The sequence below is a fragment of the Podarcis tiliguerta genome, assembly GCF_965153285.1.
Source record: "Podarcis tiliguerta genome assembly, chromosome: 17".
NCBI classification, from domain to species: Eukaryota; Metazoa; Chordata; class Lepidosauria; order Squamata; family Lacertidae; genus Podarcis; species Podarcis tiliguerta.
Window position 1 is genome coordinate 30,445,271 of NC_139550.1, and position 18,800 is coordinate 30,464,070.

The 18,800-nt window shown below is 47.2% G+C and overlaps 2 protein-coding genes across 10 annotated transcripts in view; both read right to left on the reverse strand.

Moving 5' to 3' along the window:
* The window catches only part of LOC310667684 (uncharacterized protein), a 46,293-nt gene extending 41,837 nt beyond the window's left edge, over positions 1-4,456 (reverse strand). Inside the window, exon 1 of the mRNA XM_083420526.1 lies at positions 4,433-4,456. The gene's annotated coding sequence lies outside the window, so the exon portion shown is untranslated. The remainder of the gene's footprint in view (positions 1-4,432) is intronic.
* Positions 1-18,800, reverse strand: part of PNPLA6 (patatin like domain 6, lysophospholipase) — a 75,470-nt gene that overhangs the window by 19,897 nt on the left and 36,773 nt on the right. For all 9 annotated transcript variants that reach the window (XM_083419430.1, XM_083419427.1, XM_083419426.1 and 6 more), the window contains exons 16-27: positions 18,584-18,661; positions 16,807-17,012; positions 13,971-14,102; positions 12,798-12,921; positions 10,809-10,922; positions 8,948-9,023; positions 8,728-8,868; positions 8,552-8,615; positions 7,399-7,567; positions 5,743-5,925; positions 3,490-3,608; positions 1,498-1,654 (exon numbers count right to left, since the gene is read on the reverse strand). In XM_083419430.1, coding sequence (XP_083275556.1) covers positions 1,498-1,654; positions 3,490-3,608; positions 5,743-5,925; positions 7,399-7,567; positions 8,552-8,615; positions 8,728-8,868; positions 8,948-9,023; positions 10,809-10,922; positions 12,798-12,921; positions 13,971-14,102; positions 16,807-17,012; positions 18,584-18,661 — 1,563 coding nt within the window. The remainder of the gene's footprint in view (positions 1-1,497; positions 1,655-3,489; positions 3,609-5,742; positions 5,926-7,398; positions 7,568-8,551; positions 8,616-8,727; positions 8,869-8,947; positions 9,024-10,808; positions 10,923-12,797; positions 12,922-13,970; positions 14,103-16,806; positions 17,013-18,583; positions 18,662-18,800) is intronic.

The window sequence follows — 18,800 nt, forward strand, 5'->3', positions numbered from 1 at the left end:
AACATGCAGGCAGATGTGCGATCAGGCAATTTAAGCTGCCAGTACATTGCAGCTCCCCGGCCGCCAGCAGCACCGTGCCTTTCCCTCCTGCCTGCCTGTGCTGACGAGCCGTGATGTATCGCCAGCTCAAGAAATCTGAAGTAGGCATTGCGATCCGAACTTCGAACCTGTTTCAGACAATGCATTGTAATATTGCCCGGCTCTACTGCCTTCTACCCACCTAGGGCTAAAAAAGATTAAAGGATCCCTGGACAGTTAAGTCCAGTCAAAGGTGACTATGGGGTTGCAATGCTCATCTCGCTTTCAGGCCAAGGGAGCTGGCGTCTATCCACAGACAGCTTTCCAGGTCCATGTGGCCAGCATGACTAAACCGCTTCTGGCACAACAGGACACTCGGATGAGTGCCAGTGTGCACAGAAACACCGTTTACCTTCCCGCCGTTGTGGTACCTATTTATCTACTTGCACTGGCATGCTTTCGAACTGGGAGATGCCAGTGGCTCTGTGCTCTAAACCACTGAGCCTCTAGGGCTTGCTGATGAGAAGGTCAGCTGTTCGAATCCCTGCGACGGGATGAGCTCCCGTTGCTCTGTCCCAGCTCCACCTAGGAGCCCTCAGTCAAGAACCAGGGATGCAAGAGAGAAGCGGATGTGCAGGACTCCAAGTGGAAACTCCCGCAAGGCACACTGGAACGCCTCTCTCAGCTTGGGGGAGCGCCGTAGCTCCGCAGAAGGGCACCTGCTTGCATGCAGAAGGCCAACATCAACAATGTCTAGGCAACACGATGACCATATACATACGTATATGGACAATCTTTATGGAATTCCCTCAAACCATAAAAAGTCCAAGATGAAATCTTTAGTCTCAAAGCCTCTGAAAATCTTTAAATGAAGCGAGGTGCCAAACTTTGTACGATGAAAGACAAGCTGTGAAGCTTTGTGTATTCAACAAATATGATGTCCAACACTGAACAGTGATTCTGGATATTGACTACTGTTTCGTGGAATTCTTCGTCAGCATGGTGGGTGAATATAGAATGCTTCATAAACCCATCTTATTTCGAATGAATGCAGCGGCTACATTATTACACGAGCACTCTTCCACAGCATTTGATATTTTCATTTACATACATTCATTCTTTGAGACTAAAGATTTCATTTTGAACTTTTTATGGTTTGAATGAATTCTATAAAGATTGTCTATTATGTATGTATATGGTCATGGTGTTGCCTAGACACTGCCGACGTTCTCGTTGCAACACAGGGGTTTGTTTGGATACTTACTGCATGCAGAACGCCCCAGGTCCAATCTCTGGGATCTTTGGTTCGGACTGGGAATGCCACCTGTCTGAAACCTTGGCGAGCCACGGCCAAGCAGTGTAGGCAATACTGGTCGGGGCAGCCTCCTAGGTCCTTATGTTTCCCGAAATTTGGCAGGCTCAAATCAGCTGGAGTTTCCCGTCCCATTCCAAACCCCGCCGCTTCCAATACTTGCTCACTTTGGCCCACTCCCTGGCTCGCTGCTTCGTGCGCACGGCGCTCCTCTCCTCCGCGTACAAGGCGCCGATGAAGGAGCCGATCGAGGTGCCGCCAATCAGGTCGATGGGGAGACCGGCTTCCTCCATAGCCTTGATCACACCGATGTGAGAACAGCCCCTGCGGCGAAGGGAAGAGCCACACCTGAAGCAGGCCAGGGCGCAAAGACCGAGGGCAGCACCGATGTCCCAGCCCTGGGCTGCTCCAAGAGTGCCTGGGCCCCTCCTTCGCTCCTCCCTAGGCCAAGGGAACCGGGACGGCTCTCCTTTTCTTCCAGAGGCAGGGAACGGTCAAAGGAAGGTCTGCCATGCTGCTCAAAAGCATCCCACCTCCCATTTCATGAGTGGAAGAAAGGTGGGCTCCAGAGGCTTGGCGGGGAAAAAGCTAGGCTCCTCTTCGGGGCAGGGGTGCTGGGCAAATAGCCGCCTTCCCAGGACCCAGGCAAGCTGCATTCAGGCACCCTCCGGACCTCCCTTTCACCCCCCACCCCAATTACAGTGGTGCCTTGCAAGACGAAATTAATTCGTTCTGCGAGTTTTTTCGCCTTGTGAATTTTTTCGTCTTGCGAAGCACCACTGTGCATTGACGGTTTCCCATAGGAATGCATTGACGGTTTTAAGAAAAAGGCGCAATACATTTTCATCTTGCGAAGCAAGCCCATAGGGAAATTCGTCTTGTGAAGCAACTCAGAAAACGAAAAACTCTTTCGTCTTCCGAGGCATTCGTCTTGCGAGGTACCACTGTATGTTATTAAGTTTCAATATTTTAAACTTATTCAATCAAAACACAATTTCCCCTTTTCTCTTATTTTTGCCGACTTCCCACCCTCATTTTCCGTGGAGTTGTTGTTTCTCCCCTTCTGCTGTACCCTACCTGCTATTAATCATAACCATACAATTATAATCTAATTGCTTCAGTTGCTCATAGTTCAAATCCTGTGATAATATTTCTTCAAGTACAGTGGTACCTCAGGTTACAGACGCTTCAAGTTACAGACTCCGCTAACCCAGAAATAGTACCTCGGGTTAAGAACTTTGCTTTAGGATGAGAACAGAAATCGGGCAGTGGTGGCACAGCAGCAGCAGGAGGCCCCATTAGCTAAAGTGGTGCTTCAGGTTAAGAACAGTTTCAGGTTAAGAAGGACCTCCAGAACGAATTAAGTACTTAACCTGAGGTACCACTGTAGTCCAAAAAAAGATATCCATTCTTCTATAAAACATTCATCATTAGGTTCTCTTAATTTTGCTGTTAATTTTGCCAGTTCTGCACAGCCCACTATCTTACTTATCCATTCTTCTTTGGTGGGAAATTCTTCTGCTGACCAGAGACAAATGCCTGATGAAGATGATGGACTATACCGAAATGGCGAAAATGACCAGGAAAATCAGAAACCAGGAAGAGAGGAACTTTAATAAGGAATGGGAAAATTTTACAATGTACTTAAGAGAACACCGTAAACATCTAAAAACTTGGGCAGCATTTGAGTAACGCTTGTAGTGTACTAAAAACTAAGGTAAAAATGGATTATTTAAGAAAAATAGAGAAAATATGTGAGGCAGTTGAAAAAGGTTGAAAATGGAAACCATGGAAGGGTGGAGGGGAGTAAAAGGATTAGGGAATCCTAAATGCTGCTGATGGTGTCTAATGTTTGAATTTAAATGTTTAGTGTAAAACTGAATAAAAAAGATTGTACAAAGGAACTTCTTCCTTCTTTCCTTTTCTGTGCATAAAGAATCCTAGCTGCTGCTGTTATATACATAAACAACTTCAACATTTTCGGGGGGATTTCTGCCCCAATAATACCTAACAAAAACGCTTCAGGCTTTTTTATATATATACTGATTTTAAACAATTTTTAAAAAATCTCATCACGTATAATTTCCCAAAATACCCTCGCTACTCCTCAAATCGTATAATTTTTTCAGACCTTCCCCGAGTGCTTGAGGGCAAATTACCTGGCTCCGCCGCCCCCCAGCACTAAAGCGATGGTGTTGCCCGTGAGGACTCTCGCCAGGCGAGAGAAGTCGCTGTGGCGATCGGCGTTCTTCTCAAAGACCTTCTCATACATCTCCCTCTGCAGTGGGGGAAGCAGAAAAAGAAGGGAAGGGGGCTACTTCCACCAGCCTCCAAAGAAGCAGGAGAACGTGAAGGGGAGTCCTCAAGAGTTTGCCTGCTTCAAGGCATCAACTTTTCCCATTCAGAGAAAGGCACTCAAAATACCGTATTTTTCGCTCTATAAGATGCACCAGACCACAAGACGCACCTAGTTTTTGGAGGAGGAAAACAAGAAAAAAAATATTCTGAATCTCAGAAGCCAGAACAGCAAGAGGGATCGCTGCACAGTGAAATCAGCAATCCCTCTTGCTGTTCTGGCTTCTGGGATAGCTGTGCAGCCTGCATTCACTCCATAAGACGCACACACATTTCCCCTTACTTTTTAGGAGGGAAAAAGTGAGTCTTATAGAGCAAAAAATACGGTAGGCACCCGGTGGGGAGGGAGGTCCACTCACCTATCAGCAGAGCCCAAACAACAAAGCACACTTTCCCATTTAAGGAGCTGAGAGGCAGGGTTGTGCAATAGTTAGAGCGTCAGCCTAGGAGATTAGGGTTCAAATCCACATTTGGCCATGAAGCTCGATGGCAGGGGTGGACTTTGGTAAGCTTTGAGCAAGCCCCAAATTTGGCACCCTCCCCCCAAATGCGTTATATGTAGGGCTGCCTACATATAGGTTCGGAAACTTCAGCTGGTGCAGAATTCAGTTGCTCATTGGAGCAAAATGGTTTGAGCATACTACACTGATCCTGGTCTGACTGCACTGGCTACCAATTAGTTTCCGGGCCCAATTCAAAGTGCCGGTTTTGACCTATAAAGCATTAAACGGCTCAGGATCACAATACCTCAAGGACTGCCTCTTTCCATATGAACCTACGCAGACACTATTTATTTTAAATAGTGTGATCTTTTCTGTGAACCGCTCTGAGACCTCCCGGTATAGGGCAGTATATAAATTCAACAAATAAATACAGTGGTGCCTCGCAAGACGAAAAGAATCCGTTCCGTGAGTCTCTTCGTCTAGCAGTTTTTTCGTCTTGCGAAGCAAGCCCATTAGCGGATTAGCGCTATTAGCGGCTATTAAAGGCTTAAGGGATTAGCGGATTAGCTGCTAAAAGGCTATTAGCAGCTTAGTGCCTTAGAAAAAGGGGGTGGGGAGCGAAAAAAAACCCCCAGGAATCGCAAGACATTTTCGTCTTGCAAAGCAAGCCCATAGCAAATTCGTCCTGCGAAGCACCTCCAAAACGGAAAACCCTTTCGTCTAGCGGGTTTTCCGTCTTGCGAGGCATTCGTCTTGCGGGGCACCACTGTAAATAAAATAAATAAATCTCAATTACAGCTCCTCTGAGTTTTGTGCCCCTTTAAGCTTGGCGCCTGGTGCCTGATGTTGGCACCAGGCGTCCTTGGGACGGTCACCACCTCTTGCAACCCAACAAGAGGGTTGTTGCAGGGATTAAATGGCAGAACCACATAGGCCACCTTGAGCTCCTTGGAGGGAAGAAGACAGGGTACAAATGTGACAACAAACAAATACCGTATTTTTTGCTCTATAAGGCGCACCAGACCATAAGATGCACCTAGTTTTTGGAAGAGGAAAACAAGAGAAAAAAAATTCTGAATTCCAGAAGCCAGGACAGCAAGCTATCCCACTTGCTGTCCTGGCTTATGGGATAGCCACGCGCAGCCTTTCCCTGGCAGAGGATGAAGGCTCCCCCACGAGCCGCGCTCCCTTTAAAGAGCGCACGGAGTGTGTGTGCGGCTCTTGGGGGCTTTTCCCCGAGGAGGAAGAGCCGCACACACGCTCCACGCGGCTCTTTAAAGGGAGCGCTAAGCAGAGCCTCCAGCCTGCATTCGCTCCATAAGACACACACACATTTCCCCTTACTTTTTATGAGGGGGAAAGTGTGTCTTATAGAGCGAAAAATATGGTAAATAAACAGGGAAGGGGGTAGGTGTGGGAGGGAGGGCGGCTTGGAGTGAAGGGAAACACTGTGCAAAGGCGAGTGGGGTTCTAAGCTCAAACAAAATGGATTCAGGGGCGGGCAGTAACATCCTCCTAGGAATGGGCAACTAAGCCTTGCCAGGGAGAGCAGTGGGATGAAGGGACGGGCTTTTGGGTGGGGAACACACATGGGAAAGTGGAATTGGCTGGTACCAGCTTGTTTGGGCTGCGTCTGGAGAAGACCCGACGCGGGCATTTGATGTGCAGGTGCCCCGAGCACCAGCTGCGCATGTTGAGCCACTCCACGGTGCGGGCAGGGCTGGGGCCGTCCTCCCGGTGCAAGAGGATGAGCTGCTTCAAGGCTCGGACGGCCGTGCTCTCCAGCATCTGCTCCAGCTGGGGAAAAGCAGAGAGAGGAAGGACATGGAGGGCAGGTCCTCTTTTTATCATCAAGTAATAATCACTGTGGGTTAAACCACAGAGCAAATCATGAAGGTTGGCGGTTCGAATCGCCATGACGGGGTGAACTCCCGTTGCTTGGTCCCTGGTCCTGCCAACATAGCAGTTCAAAAGCACGTCAAAGTGCAAGTAGATAAATAGGTATCACTCCGGCGGGAAGGTAAACGGCATTTCCGTGCGCTGCTCTGGTTCGCCAGAAGCAGCTTAGTCATGCTGGCCACATGACCCGGAAGCTGTACGCCGGCTCCCTCAGCCAATAAAGTGAGATGAGCGCCGCAACCCCAAGGTCGGTCACGACTGGACCTAATGGTTAGGGGGTCCTTTATCTTTTTAATAATCATAAATAAATAAGAATAAAAATGTGCACCCACCCCCCGAGGCCATTCCATTGTAACTATCCAACCTCCCAATATTTCAACGCCCCTTGCGATGGTTTGACCCCTTTCTGTTTTAACAGTACAAATTCTACAAACTCCCTCCATATCTCCTCAAAATCATTTCTCCTACATATTCCTCACCTTTATAATTAATAGCTATATCCCACACCTCTTTATACCATTCTTCCATTTTATAGTCTGCTTGCCCCTTCTACTTCTTAGCTACCGTGCAGCTGTCAATAAATTTGCGAGCAAGTCCTTCATAACCTTCCACCCCATCGTAAATTGATAACAATGCTACCTCTGGACTTGCGCTCAGCTGTAACCCAGTGATTTGTGTTATCTCCTTAAACACCCTTTGCCAAAAAAATTGTACAGATTTACACCTCCACCACATGTGAACACAATTCCCTGTTTCCTGGCCTCCCCTCCAACATAACACTGAATATTCCTTGTTTATTTGATTTAATCTGACTGGTGTTAAATACCATCCCCAAACTAATTTATAGTAATTTTCTTTGATTCTTATAGACATTTTCAACGTACGTCCTCTTAGAATCATAGAATCATAGAGTTGGAAGAGACCACAAGGGCCATCGAGTCCAACCCCCTGCCAAGCAGGAAACACCATCAGAGCACTCCTGACATATGGTTGTCAAGCCTCTGCTTAAAGACCTCCAAAGAAGGAGACTCCACCACACTCCTTGGCAGCAAATTCCACTGTCAAACAGCTCTTACTGTCAGGAAGTTCTTCCTAATGTTTAGGTGGAATCTTCTTTCTTGTAGTTTGGATCCATTGCTCCGTGTCCGCTTCTCTGGAGCAGCAGAAAACAACTTTTCTCCCTCCTCTATGTGACATCCTTTTATATATTTGAACATGGCTATCATATCAACCCTTAACCTCCTCTTCTCCAGGCTAAACATGCCCAGCTCCCTTAGCCGTTCCTCTTGCCTCTGCCAAGGGCTCCCTGATCCCTCCCTCCTGGGCCTCTGATCCCAGCAGAGCACACCTCGCTTCCCAGACCCTGCTCACCTCACCCAGGGTGGGCTCCTGGTCCCCCAGGCCCACAATGAGGATGCAGTCGGCTTGGCGGATGCAGCGCACAGTCCAGGGGGTCAGGGTGCAGTCGGTCTGGTACAGCACAATGCGATGGATGTCCTCTTGCTGGGCCAGCCAGCCAGACAGGCGGTATTCATGGATGCTGGAGGGTGTTTGGGGACATGGGAAAATTATTTTTATTTATTGCCATTTTTTATAGCCCACCTGTCAAGATGTGAACCCTACCAAGGTGGTTGACAAGCAGTATTCAACTATGTGTTTTAAAAGCTACAACAACGATATTAAAAATAAAAGGCAAGCTTTCAGACTTGCACAAGCAAGACTTCTCTAACACTGAAAGCTTGAATTCTATTTCAACCAAAAGAAAAACGTTTAATTATAATTGGGGAGAAAAGGACAGCTGTTCATGTTCACACTGTATCCTCCTCACTAGGTGGTACTCAAGGTGAGGAACGGAGGTGAGAGAGTAAATTTAGGGAAGTCAACCTTTCGCCTCAGCCTTCCTATCCTCTCTTGACCCCGCAAAGTGCCCACTCTGCTGAAGAAGAGTTTGGATTTGATATCCCACTTTATCACTACCCTAAGGAGTCTCAAAGCGGCTAATAATCTCCTTTCCCTTCCTCTCCCACAACAAACACTCTGTGAGGTGAGTGGGGCTGAGAGACTTCAGAGAAGTGTGACTAGCCCAAGGTCACCCAGCAGCTGCATGTGGAGGAGCAGGGAATCCTACCCGGTTCACCAGATTACGAGACTACCGCTCTTAACCACTACACCACCACTGCTGAGCCTCTAGAAAACCTAATATATGGGAAATAACTGTGTACAGATGAAAACGCTGGCAGCATTAAGATAAATTCAACAGTGTAAACAAGTTTTGATGGATGCAATAATGAAATGCTGAATGGTATAGTTTTTGTAAAATATGCAGGGATTTGTGATATGCAAAATGAACCGTGGAAAGAGAAGAAGGGAAATCACTGATATCTTAAGGAAGTAAAATAAGTTTTTGAAATTGTAAAACAGGAAATGTAATAAAACCTCTAAACCCCCGGAAGAATCTGGCAATCACAACAATTCTGCCTTCGGACCCTGTGCAGGGGCATACAGGAGCACACAGAGAACTTACCTGTCCAGGGCGGAGGCCCCAAGACGAGCCCGGATGATGTCACTGGTGAGAAGCAAGGTTGGGCCTGAAAAAGCCAGAAGAAAAGTGGTCATGACTGGTGGAGCCAGGGCCAAGGAACGGGAGACAGAGAGAGTGAGAGTGAGAGCGAGAGAGGAGAGCGCTGTAGTTGGGCTCACCAATGGCGTTCAGGGCGTGCTTGAGTTCCAGGGTGAAAGCTGCCATGGGAACGTCATCACACACCGGGAGGACGGCCACCGTGGAGAGGTTGCTGGCTGGATTGGTCAACTCTGAGCTGGAGGTCATGCCCAGTCCAGAACCTAGAGGGCGAGACCCAGTGAGCACATGGCTGGCACAAGCATTCTATGAATGAAAATGGGACTCTCTACACACTCCTACCTGGGAAAGGGCCACGCAGCTGCTGCAGGTTCCCCAAGATCTTCTGGCTCAGTAGGTGTATAAGGCGAGTGACAACCTGTTTAAGGCAGAGGAAGTCAAGAAAACCCAGAAACCAGCGAGTATCTCTGGCATGCTCAGCCTGGTTAAGCAGAAAGCCGGATGAGCTGTTGTTGCCAGCTCCTGAGCAACACACGCATTCATCTGATGTGGGGCTCTGAGCCAGGTATTGGATATACTATGAGCAAGGGGCTGGCTGGGCCACTTCCTTGCTTGAAGCTCACAGGACAGCCCTTCCTCTAGTCTTCCCTAAACAAAAAAGGTAAAGGTAAAGGACCCCTGGACGGTTAAGTCCAGTCAAAGGCGACTATGGGTTGCGGTACTCATCTCGCTTTCAGGCTGGGGGAGCCAGCGTTTGTCCACAGAAAGCTTTCCAGGTCATGTGGCCAGCATGACTAAACCGCTTCTGACAACGGGACACTCTGACGGAAACCAGAGCGCACAGAAATGCTGTTTACCTTCCCACCACAGTGGTGCCTATTTATCTACTTGCACTGGTGTGCTTTCAAACTGCTAGGTGGCAGAAGCTGGGACAGAGCAATGGGAGCTCACACCGTTTGTGGGGATTCGAACTGCCAACCTTCTGACCCACAAGCCCAAGAGGCTCAGTGGTTTGGACCACAGCACCACCCGCATCAAGGTCCTAAATAAAACAACAATAACTTCCTGCACACATTTTTAAAAATAGCTCCCTGAATGTCATCACTTCTGGCTACAGCTTCACTCAGGCACTAAAGAGCAATTCTAAAGTGTACCCCTTGGTAGGATTCTCTCCAGCTACCCTTTATGGGGCAATGGACTCTAGCCTGATAATAGTATTTGTAGGAGGCATCATGTTAAGTGTGAAGTAGCAACTTCTTGTTGCTGCTCTCACTCACCAAGGCAATGCAATATGCGTGTGTTTCAGAGGGTCTTTCTGCTACACGGCACAGCAAGTTCACGGCAGTCCAGGATAAACTGCAATATGAGGGTTTGCCTGCCTTCATCAATCAGATGTGTGGGTCTCAGCAACATCTCTGGGCATATTCAACAAACTTGGGATTAAGTTCATTTTGAAACAAGCAGAGGGCCCAGCACCCAATTAAAAACTGTCCAGAGAGTTTGCAGGCAGAAAAAGAAATTGCTAATTTGTTTTATAATCACCAGGAAAGTCAACTCTCTTTTTTCTGTGCATTGTGCATTTATTCTCATGGAATTTTAATACATATTTTGGGCAGTAACTGCTTACAATGGTGTGGTAGATGTTAGAAAAGTGCTTTGTTACAGCTCCAAGCTTTGCTCTCTTGCGCTTTTACCACTACTCTCTTTACTTTGAGTGTTTATAAAGCTACTCTGCCTGGGTACATCTTCTGTCCCAAACACTTATCCGATATGTTTACTATGCCAGGAGTTTCATATTACAAATGATGCTGAAATAAACCCTCAAAGCAGTTGCACAAATTAAAGTATGCGAGTTCGGGACCTGTTTTAGAAGAAGAGTTTGGATTTTATATCCCGCCTTTCACTCCCCTTCAGGAGTCTCAAAGCGGCTAACATTCTCCTTTCCCTTCCTCCCCCACAACAAACACTCTGTGAGGTGAGTGGGGCTGAGAGACTTCAAGGAAGTGTGACTGGCCCAAGGTCACCCAGCAGCTGCCTGTGGAGGAGCGGGGATGCGAACCTGGTTCCCCAGATTACAAGACTACCGCTCTTAACCACTACACCACACTGGCTCTCTTCGGGACCTGTTTGTGAACCCGCATGCATAACTTACTTTGAAGGCAGAATCTGGTATTTCTTAAGCACAGAATTCCTCGCCACTCACCTGAGGGTACCGTCGCTTGATGTTGTTGAGGGTCCCTTCTGGGAGCTTGGCCAGCTCTGTGTCCCTTACAGCGTGGACAGTGGTGGCTCGGACTTGGCGAGTCAGGGCTTCCACCTGAAGGGGCAAGAGGGGCAGGGGTGTCAGGAGTTCAGCCTACACTCAAGTAGGACCCTGGCAGAGACACATGCCCGACTGACATGTTCCCTCCCTCCTGGTCAATCATTTGGGAGCTTCATAAGCTTTCTTCAGCCTGAACATCACAGTGACTGATGCCAACCGACACTGGCACACTTAGGGATCCACAGAGTTTGTGCATCATGTGTGACAAACCTCAGCAACTCAGCATTTTGGCTAATCTACTTTATTTACATATAAATACACACGGAGCACTGCAACATGGCTCCCTCTCTCTCTAGCATCAGACAGCAAAGAAAAAAGAAAAAGAACAAAGGACAATAGTCCCACTTCACGGAACACAGTAATAATAATAATAATAATAATAATAATAATAATAATTATTATTATTATTATTATTAATAATTATTAATTATTATTATTATTTATTATTTATACCCCGCCTATCTGGCTGGGTTTCCCCAGCCACTCTGGGCGGCTTCCAAAAGAATATTAAAATACTGTGATACATCAAACATTAAAAGCTTCCCTAAACAGGGCTGCCTTCAGATGTCTTCTAAAAGTCTGGTAGTTGTTGTTCTCTTTGACATCTGGTGGGAGGGCGTTCCACAGGGAGGGCGCCACTACCGAGAAGGCCCTCTGCCTGGTTCCCTGTAACTTGGCTTCTCGCAGTGAGGGAACCGCCAGAAGGCTCTCGGTGCTGGACCTCAGTGTCCGGGTAGAGCGATGGGGGTGGAGATGCTCCTTCAGGTATACTGGACCGAGGCCGTTTAGGGCTTTAAAGGTCAGCACCAACACTTTGAACTGGGCTCGGAAACGTACTGGGAGCCACAAACATCCTGTCTCCGTCACTTCCCACTCTGTGGAGCCAAAACATATACCATCATGTGAAAGACAAAAATCCCATGACTGCAACCATGGAGCAGGAATTCTAACATCGGGGTCACATTAAGCAGAATTCCTAGCATGAAACGGATGATGTCAGAGCTGTGCCTGACAAATAATATGTTGGCATTAATGATTTACGTTCCAGGCACAGAAGGACGGATATCTAGGAGGAGCCATGACTGGGCCAAAGCAAAGATGCTCACTGTGTATGTCCAAGACTAGGATAGAGCAAGAGTCTGATACTGATGCTTGTAAGTCCAGCTTAAAGGAAGAAAGGGGCCGCTGTGCCCTCTCTCCCAAGAACAACCTTTGGGACCAAATTGGGTGAGTAGGTCTCTTTGTCACAATTACAAGGAAATAGGCCTCTGTTCCAGCAAGACCTCCCCTGAGCAGGTCCCAAGGTTGCTGCAGATAGTTCACCAACTACACGGGTCTGCTCAGAGGAGGATCTGTATCTGCAAGGAAGCTAACATTTGCTGCAAGTCCCAATGTTCTGCTGGAACAGAGGTCACGCTGATAGAGAGCGCAGTTTGGTGGTGCTGTGAAATTCTCCGTCGTCAATTAATGGGGTCTCTCCAACCCTACTTGTAGAATCACTCTGTTTTCCAGTCTGTCTCCTTGAGCCTTTCACCCTTGGACAACTTTCCCACCTTGAACTTGTATTTTCTACTCACTATCTGCCCAACCAAACCACAACACTTTGCAAGGAGGGAGGAGCAAGTGGGCACAGTTGGGTCTCAGTTATGGCTTGTAAACCCTAGAAGTTACCAATGCCTTTGATTTGATAGGGGAAGTTGGAGGAGAGGGAGAGGGAGGGAGAGACTGTACCCAGGAGCAGAAGCATCCATTCAATGATTTAGAATTGAAGAGTTGGAGGGGACTTAGCCAGACACACAGGGCAGGCAAGCTGCCCAGCATTCCTCTCCAAGACCCTCTTCTGCAACCCTCCGCTTAATAGCGACTCACCACTCCAATGAGGTCTCCACGGCCATATTCCCCAACCAGCTCCTTCTTGCCGTTGCCCTTCTGGATGACGGAGCGCAGCCGGCCATTCAGCACAATGTAGGTGCAGTCGGACCTGTCGCCTTGCCTGGGAAAAATGGAAAGAGGAGAAAACCCTGGTCAAATTGCCCTCCCCCTCTCTGCAGGGCATCTCTTTCGACGGCTGGCTTTAGGGGACAGCAGAGGCCATCACCAAAGAGAGATATAATAATTAATAATAATAATAATAATAATAATATATTATTTATACTTTGCCCATCTGGTTGGGTTTCCTCAGCCACTCTGGGCAGCTCCCAACAGAATAATAATAATAATAATAATAATAATAATAATAATGCAATAAAACATCAAACATTAAGAAATTCCCTAAACAGGCCTGCCTTCAGATGTCTTCTAAAAGTCAGAAAGTTGTTTATTTCATTGACATCTGATGGGAGGGTGTTCCACAGGGTGGGCCCTACTACTGGGAAGGCCCTCTGCCTGGTTCCCTGTAACCTTCTGGCAGGGAGGGAACCGCTAGAAGGTCCACAGAGCTGGACCTCAGTGTCCGGGCAGAACAATGAGGGTGGAGACGCTCCTTCAGGTATACTGGACCGAGGCTGTTTAGGGCTTTAAAGGTCAGCACTAATACTTTGAATTGTGCTTGGAAACTTACTGGGAGCCAATGTAGGTCTTTCAAGACCAGTGTTATGTGGTCTTGGCGGCCACTCCCAGTCTCCAGTCTAGCTGCCGCATTCTGGATTAGCTTTTAGTTTCCAGGTCACCTTCAAAGGTAGCCCCATGTAGAGCGCAGAAGGCCCTTGGAGCTGGACCTCAGGGCTGAGCAATGGGGGTGGAGGTGCTCCTTCAGGTATACTGGGCTGAGGCTGTTTGGAGAGTGGTTTGGAGAGAGGTTTGGATGGGAACACGGTGACATGGGGCGCATGGGGGGGGGAGAGGACCCACTGGGGCTTCCTAGCAAGAGGGTCCTCCTTCAGTGATGTCCTGGAAGCTCCTGATCCACTCACCGCACTGAAGCAGCAGGAAAGGACGAGAAACTGCCCTGTGGGGAGGATAACTTCAGAGCCCTGCGCCAAGGAGAAATGGGGGGTTCTGGGCACAGGCTGGGCATGGGTGGCAACAGTGCTTGCCCCTTACCTGTAAAGCGCCCGGCCAGCCTCCACAGCCATCCAGTCAATGGCAAAGTCCATCTGGCGCACAAAGGGAGACATTCGAGCTGCTACCGTGTGAGCCACACTCAGGACCACACTGGGCTGCTCCCGCATAATCCTGGAGGGAGGGGGGGAAGAATCGCAGGTTAGTGGTAGAGGGAGTTGCCCCAGTTTGATTCCCCCCACAGCCCAGCCTGGCATTTCCAGAAGCACTTCTGACTGAGACCCAGGAAAGGCCAGCCAGGGCTCACTGTACAAGGCTAGCTGGAAAAGTGCCTGGGCTCAGTGCAAGGGCCAATTCACATACCAGCACTGAGTCACTACTAACAGCAGAACAGCCCTCCCCAAAAACAGGGAGCGGGACTCTTTTGAAGATGTGTTTTTTTCCTCAGGCTTTTAGACGTTTTTTCTCAGGCTTTTACTGACCGCTAAAGGTGGGCCCTGCCCTTTTGAACACAAAGATCTTAATTACGATTGTAAGGATAATAATTTTATGATCATGCTTTAAGATCTGTGCTTTTGAACTTTTATCACCTTAAAGATCATAATTTTATGATCACACACTTTGATCCGCCCTTTTGAACTTTTATTTCCCCCCTCAATTTTTTAAAAATTTGATTTTACATGTGAAAAATTCCAGTCATACCACAACACTTTCCAAAAATACAAGATTCCCACAAATCTCTGGACTTCCCTCTTCCCCCTCTGCGGGTCTCGTTATTAATCCTTTTCTCCAGCATCTTTTACAATAATCCAAATTTTAATATCTCCATTGTTTCCATAATTCTTGCTACATTGCAAGTGTTATTACAATCCGGCTAACAATTTTAACTCTTTGAATGGTCTCTAAGGTAAGTTATAAATTTCCCCTTTTGAACTTCATGACATTGTGCTCATCTTTACCTTTTGTACTTCATGATCATCAGGTCTATTTATTTATTTTTAATTAACTGGTGTGGCTTTTACTGGCTTAAGCGGATGGTTTTACTGTACGCTTGAGTTTTGCAGAACAACATTTGGTTATTTTTTTATTAAAAAAATATAGTAACCAGTTTAATCCATTGCCCTAAATAAAGTAAATGAATAATAAATATTAAAATAAAAAGATGGTGACTGTCATAGTACCAGTTTCAACCATCCCAGCCAATCCTTTTGTTTTCAAAGAGATTAGCCAGCACGCTGAAAAAGTGAAAGATTTCCAGTGGCTGCTTTGCTACTCAAGAAAGGAATGAATAATCCTTAGTGGTGGAGGATAGGAAAGCCCCTCTCCTCCGCCTGTCCCTGGACTGTAGCCACATTACCAGAATGAAGAAATGAATGGAATCTGGGCTTTTCATTCTGCCCACCTGACCCTCCCTGGATCACATAGCAGAGGAGGAAGGATGGCAAAGGCGAAGAGAGCGGAAGTAACTAGGCAAGACTTGAGGAACAATATCAAGAGTCCAGGAGTGAGGAATGATAGGTGGGCAGGTGGGAAAAAAACAGGTACCGCATGGCAAGGCGCGGGTGGAGATGTTTGCATTTCTTAGTGCAGAAAGTATTGATCTGATGTGTGTGATCTTTCCTATTCTACTTAATTCAAGAGGGTTCTGGAAGCTTCTCTGTGTGAAAGAAACAAGCAGAAGGTTCCTCATGTTTGGGTTATTCCTTCAGAGAAACTGAGTACAGCTGGCTTAAACTGGTCCCGTTATCTCTTCTGTCAAGGTCATGCTGATTGTAATAAGGGTATACAACAAAGAAAATCCCCTGTGTTGCAAAGCAGAAAACTCTGAACCACCACAAGCAACATGCGGCTAATAATGTATTAACAATAAATTTATAACATTATATTGTTCCTCAATTTATAAACAACAAACACGTAAACGTGCACAGTCACAAATGATAGGAGTCCAATAAATATTCCATCAGCTTACTACACTTTTAAGTGATTGCTGATCCATTGGCTATTAGATGTACTTGTGTGGACAATCTATTTGCTGATGAAGAATCATCTTTGAAACAGGTTAGCAGAGTGTGTAACCTGAAGCGTATGTAACCCGAGGTACCACTGTACATTCTTAGCTGCGTGTTGCTTGTGGTTGTTCAGACTATAATAAGAGTCCAGAAGGAGCCTGGGTTTCACTTTCTATCTCTTTTCCTTCTGGTGTGGTGTTCTGCACATAGATGATGTTAAGGTTTAGTCTTATTACAGTGGTGTCTCGCAAGACGAAAAGAATCCGTTCCGCAGGTCTTTTCGTCTTGCGGTTTTTTCGTCTTGCGAAGCAAGCCCATTGACGGAGTAGCGCTATTAGCGCTATTGGCTAAAAAAGGGCTAAAAACGGCTTTTTAACACTTGGGAGATTAGCGGTTTTGCTGCTAAAATGCTTTTAGCAGCTTAGCGATTCAAAATAAGGGTTTTTGGAGTGGAAAAAAAATTCAAATTTTTTCGTCATTTTTCGTCTTGCGAAGCAAGCCCATAGGGAAATTCGTCTTGCGAAGCGCCTCTGCAGACGGAAAACCCTTTCGTCTTGCGGGTTTTCCGTCTTGCGAGGCATTCGTCTTGCGGGGCACCACTGTATAAGTTACTGTAAGCTTAGGTTAAGTCTGCTGCAAGTGGATCCCTTATGGACAGTGCCAATCCTGAATGTATTGGATCTGTGACCATTATGCTCACTTGCCTTCAGTAGCAGTAAAGCTCTGCTGGATGAAATACAATTGCCTCTGGTCTATTTTTTGAGAATCCTGCAACGTGTTGCAAGTTTTTATTCTGCTAACCGTACGCTGGAATCTGCTCTGGATCAATATTGAGTACAATTCCATGACCGCATTCCTGTGCCACTCACTCGTAAAAGTCGGACTTGGAGATCTTGAGGAAAGTGCAGTCGCGGTTGGCCTTGATGGTGAAGATGAGCGGCTCCCCAGTAAGCACGGCCAGCTGGCCCACCATCTCTCCGGGCTGCGTCAGGAAGAGGCACACGTCTTCGGCCTTGTCAATCATCCTCTGGTAAACGTGCAGGCAGCCCCAAAGCACAAAGTGCAGACTGACATCCTGGCAAGAGAGAGATCAGCGTGAGCAGCGTCTCCCCAGGGAACAGGCTCACTTTGGAGCATGAAACCCAACAGCAGAGCTCTAGAAATAGCACAGCATTATTTTTTAAAAAATATTTTATTAAAAAGTTAATTAAACAATAATAAAAGGAAGCAGAAGGTGTGGAGAAAGGCTTGGGGAGGCAGGATTTGCTAAGAAACAGGTCCATCAAACATGGGGGGCAGCACTAGATGCAGTCTACTGGTAAGACACAAGATCTACCCACTCTGGAAGAATGGCAGATGAAGGTGATGGACTATATGGAATTGGCGGAAATGACCGGCAGAATCCGAGACCAGGGCGAAGATTTGGTGGAAGAAGATTGGAAGAAATTTAAAGACTATTTACAGAAATACTGTAAAATTAATGAATGTTAGAATGATGTTGGATTGAAGTTAAGTGGTTTTTAGCAGCAATGTTATAAAGGAATATGTAAAAATGGATTGTTAACAGGTGATAATCTAAAGCTATAATATATTAAGATAAAATCAAAGAGGGAAAGGATTTGCTGAATTAACTAATTGAACTGGAATACAAGAAAGGGAGGTGTGAGGAGGTCAGGGAAACAAGCAAATGAAAGATAAGATATGGAAAGACTGATCTGTTTTTAATTGTTTTTACTTTGTATTTTCTTTTTCTTTTTATTCTTTTTCTTATTTTTGTAATATGTTGAAACTTTAATAAATATCTTTTTTAAAAAATAGATGCAGTCTATTGGTAAAGGCAACTATTTTATGAGAGAGAGGGTGACAAAGAGAAGGGAATGTGCACTTCCAATTCTTTCCTGTGCTGCATCATTGCATCCTCTCACTATATATATATTTTTTTGGTGTGTGTGTGTGTCCTGGTCCTGTGGGTTACCCGAGAGGCAAGGTCCAAGTCCGGTCTGTGGTCAAAGGTGCAACATGGAGGCAGTCCGTAGGAGCTGAAGCTGGGTGCAGGGCAGGGAGTCGGGTGAAGTCAGGAACAGGCTTGCAAGCAGGGAGCCAGGGCGGCTCAAGAGCTCGGGCAGGAAAGCAGGACAGGGTTCAGGCAGGAACTAGCAACCAGCAATGTTGCTCCCGCAGGCATAGGGCGGCCCCGATCCTCTGGTGACTTGCCTCTCCTGGCCTGGAGGCGAGCACTCCTCCTGCGGGAACTTAGTTCCCTCCGCCTCTCTGCCCTGAGCCTCTGCAGCTCAGGAGAGGCTGGAGGGTCACCGGACCCAGAGGCAACCTCAGCTTCCCCTGACGGGGCTGAGAGTGGAGCACCTGCAGGCAATGGGTCCTCCATCACCTCAGGAGCCAGAGCAGACTCAGCTGGTGCCTGCACCTGAGGATCCGGCACAGGTGAGGACCCTTCAGGCTCATGTTGGTTCTGAAAGCGGGGAATCCTGTGCAGGCTGGGATCCCTCAGGTTCAGCATCTGAGTCCGAATCCCAGGCCATCACAGTGTGTGTGTGTGTGTGTGTGTGTGTGTGTGTGTTTAACACTGGACTCCATCCTCCCTCCTCTGGGCCAGACGACTTTGCCGGTGCCACCCATAAAACTTACTTGATCTCCTTGGCGGGCAATGACGGTCCCAGCCTTAGCATGGTGCAGCAACACCCGGTTATTGAGCAAGGAGGAATCCTGTGGAAAGAGAAGAAGGGTGAGGGCAATCTGGGAAGAGGGTGTGCTAGCAGGGCTGTAGTCCAAGCCCTGCAAGAGGAGCCAGGGTCTCCAACACCCGGAGCAAAAGGAGCCAGGCCAGCGACTGATCCTGCAGCAA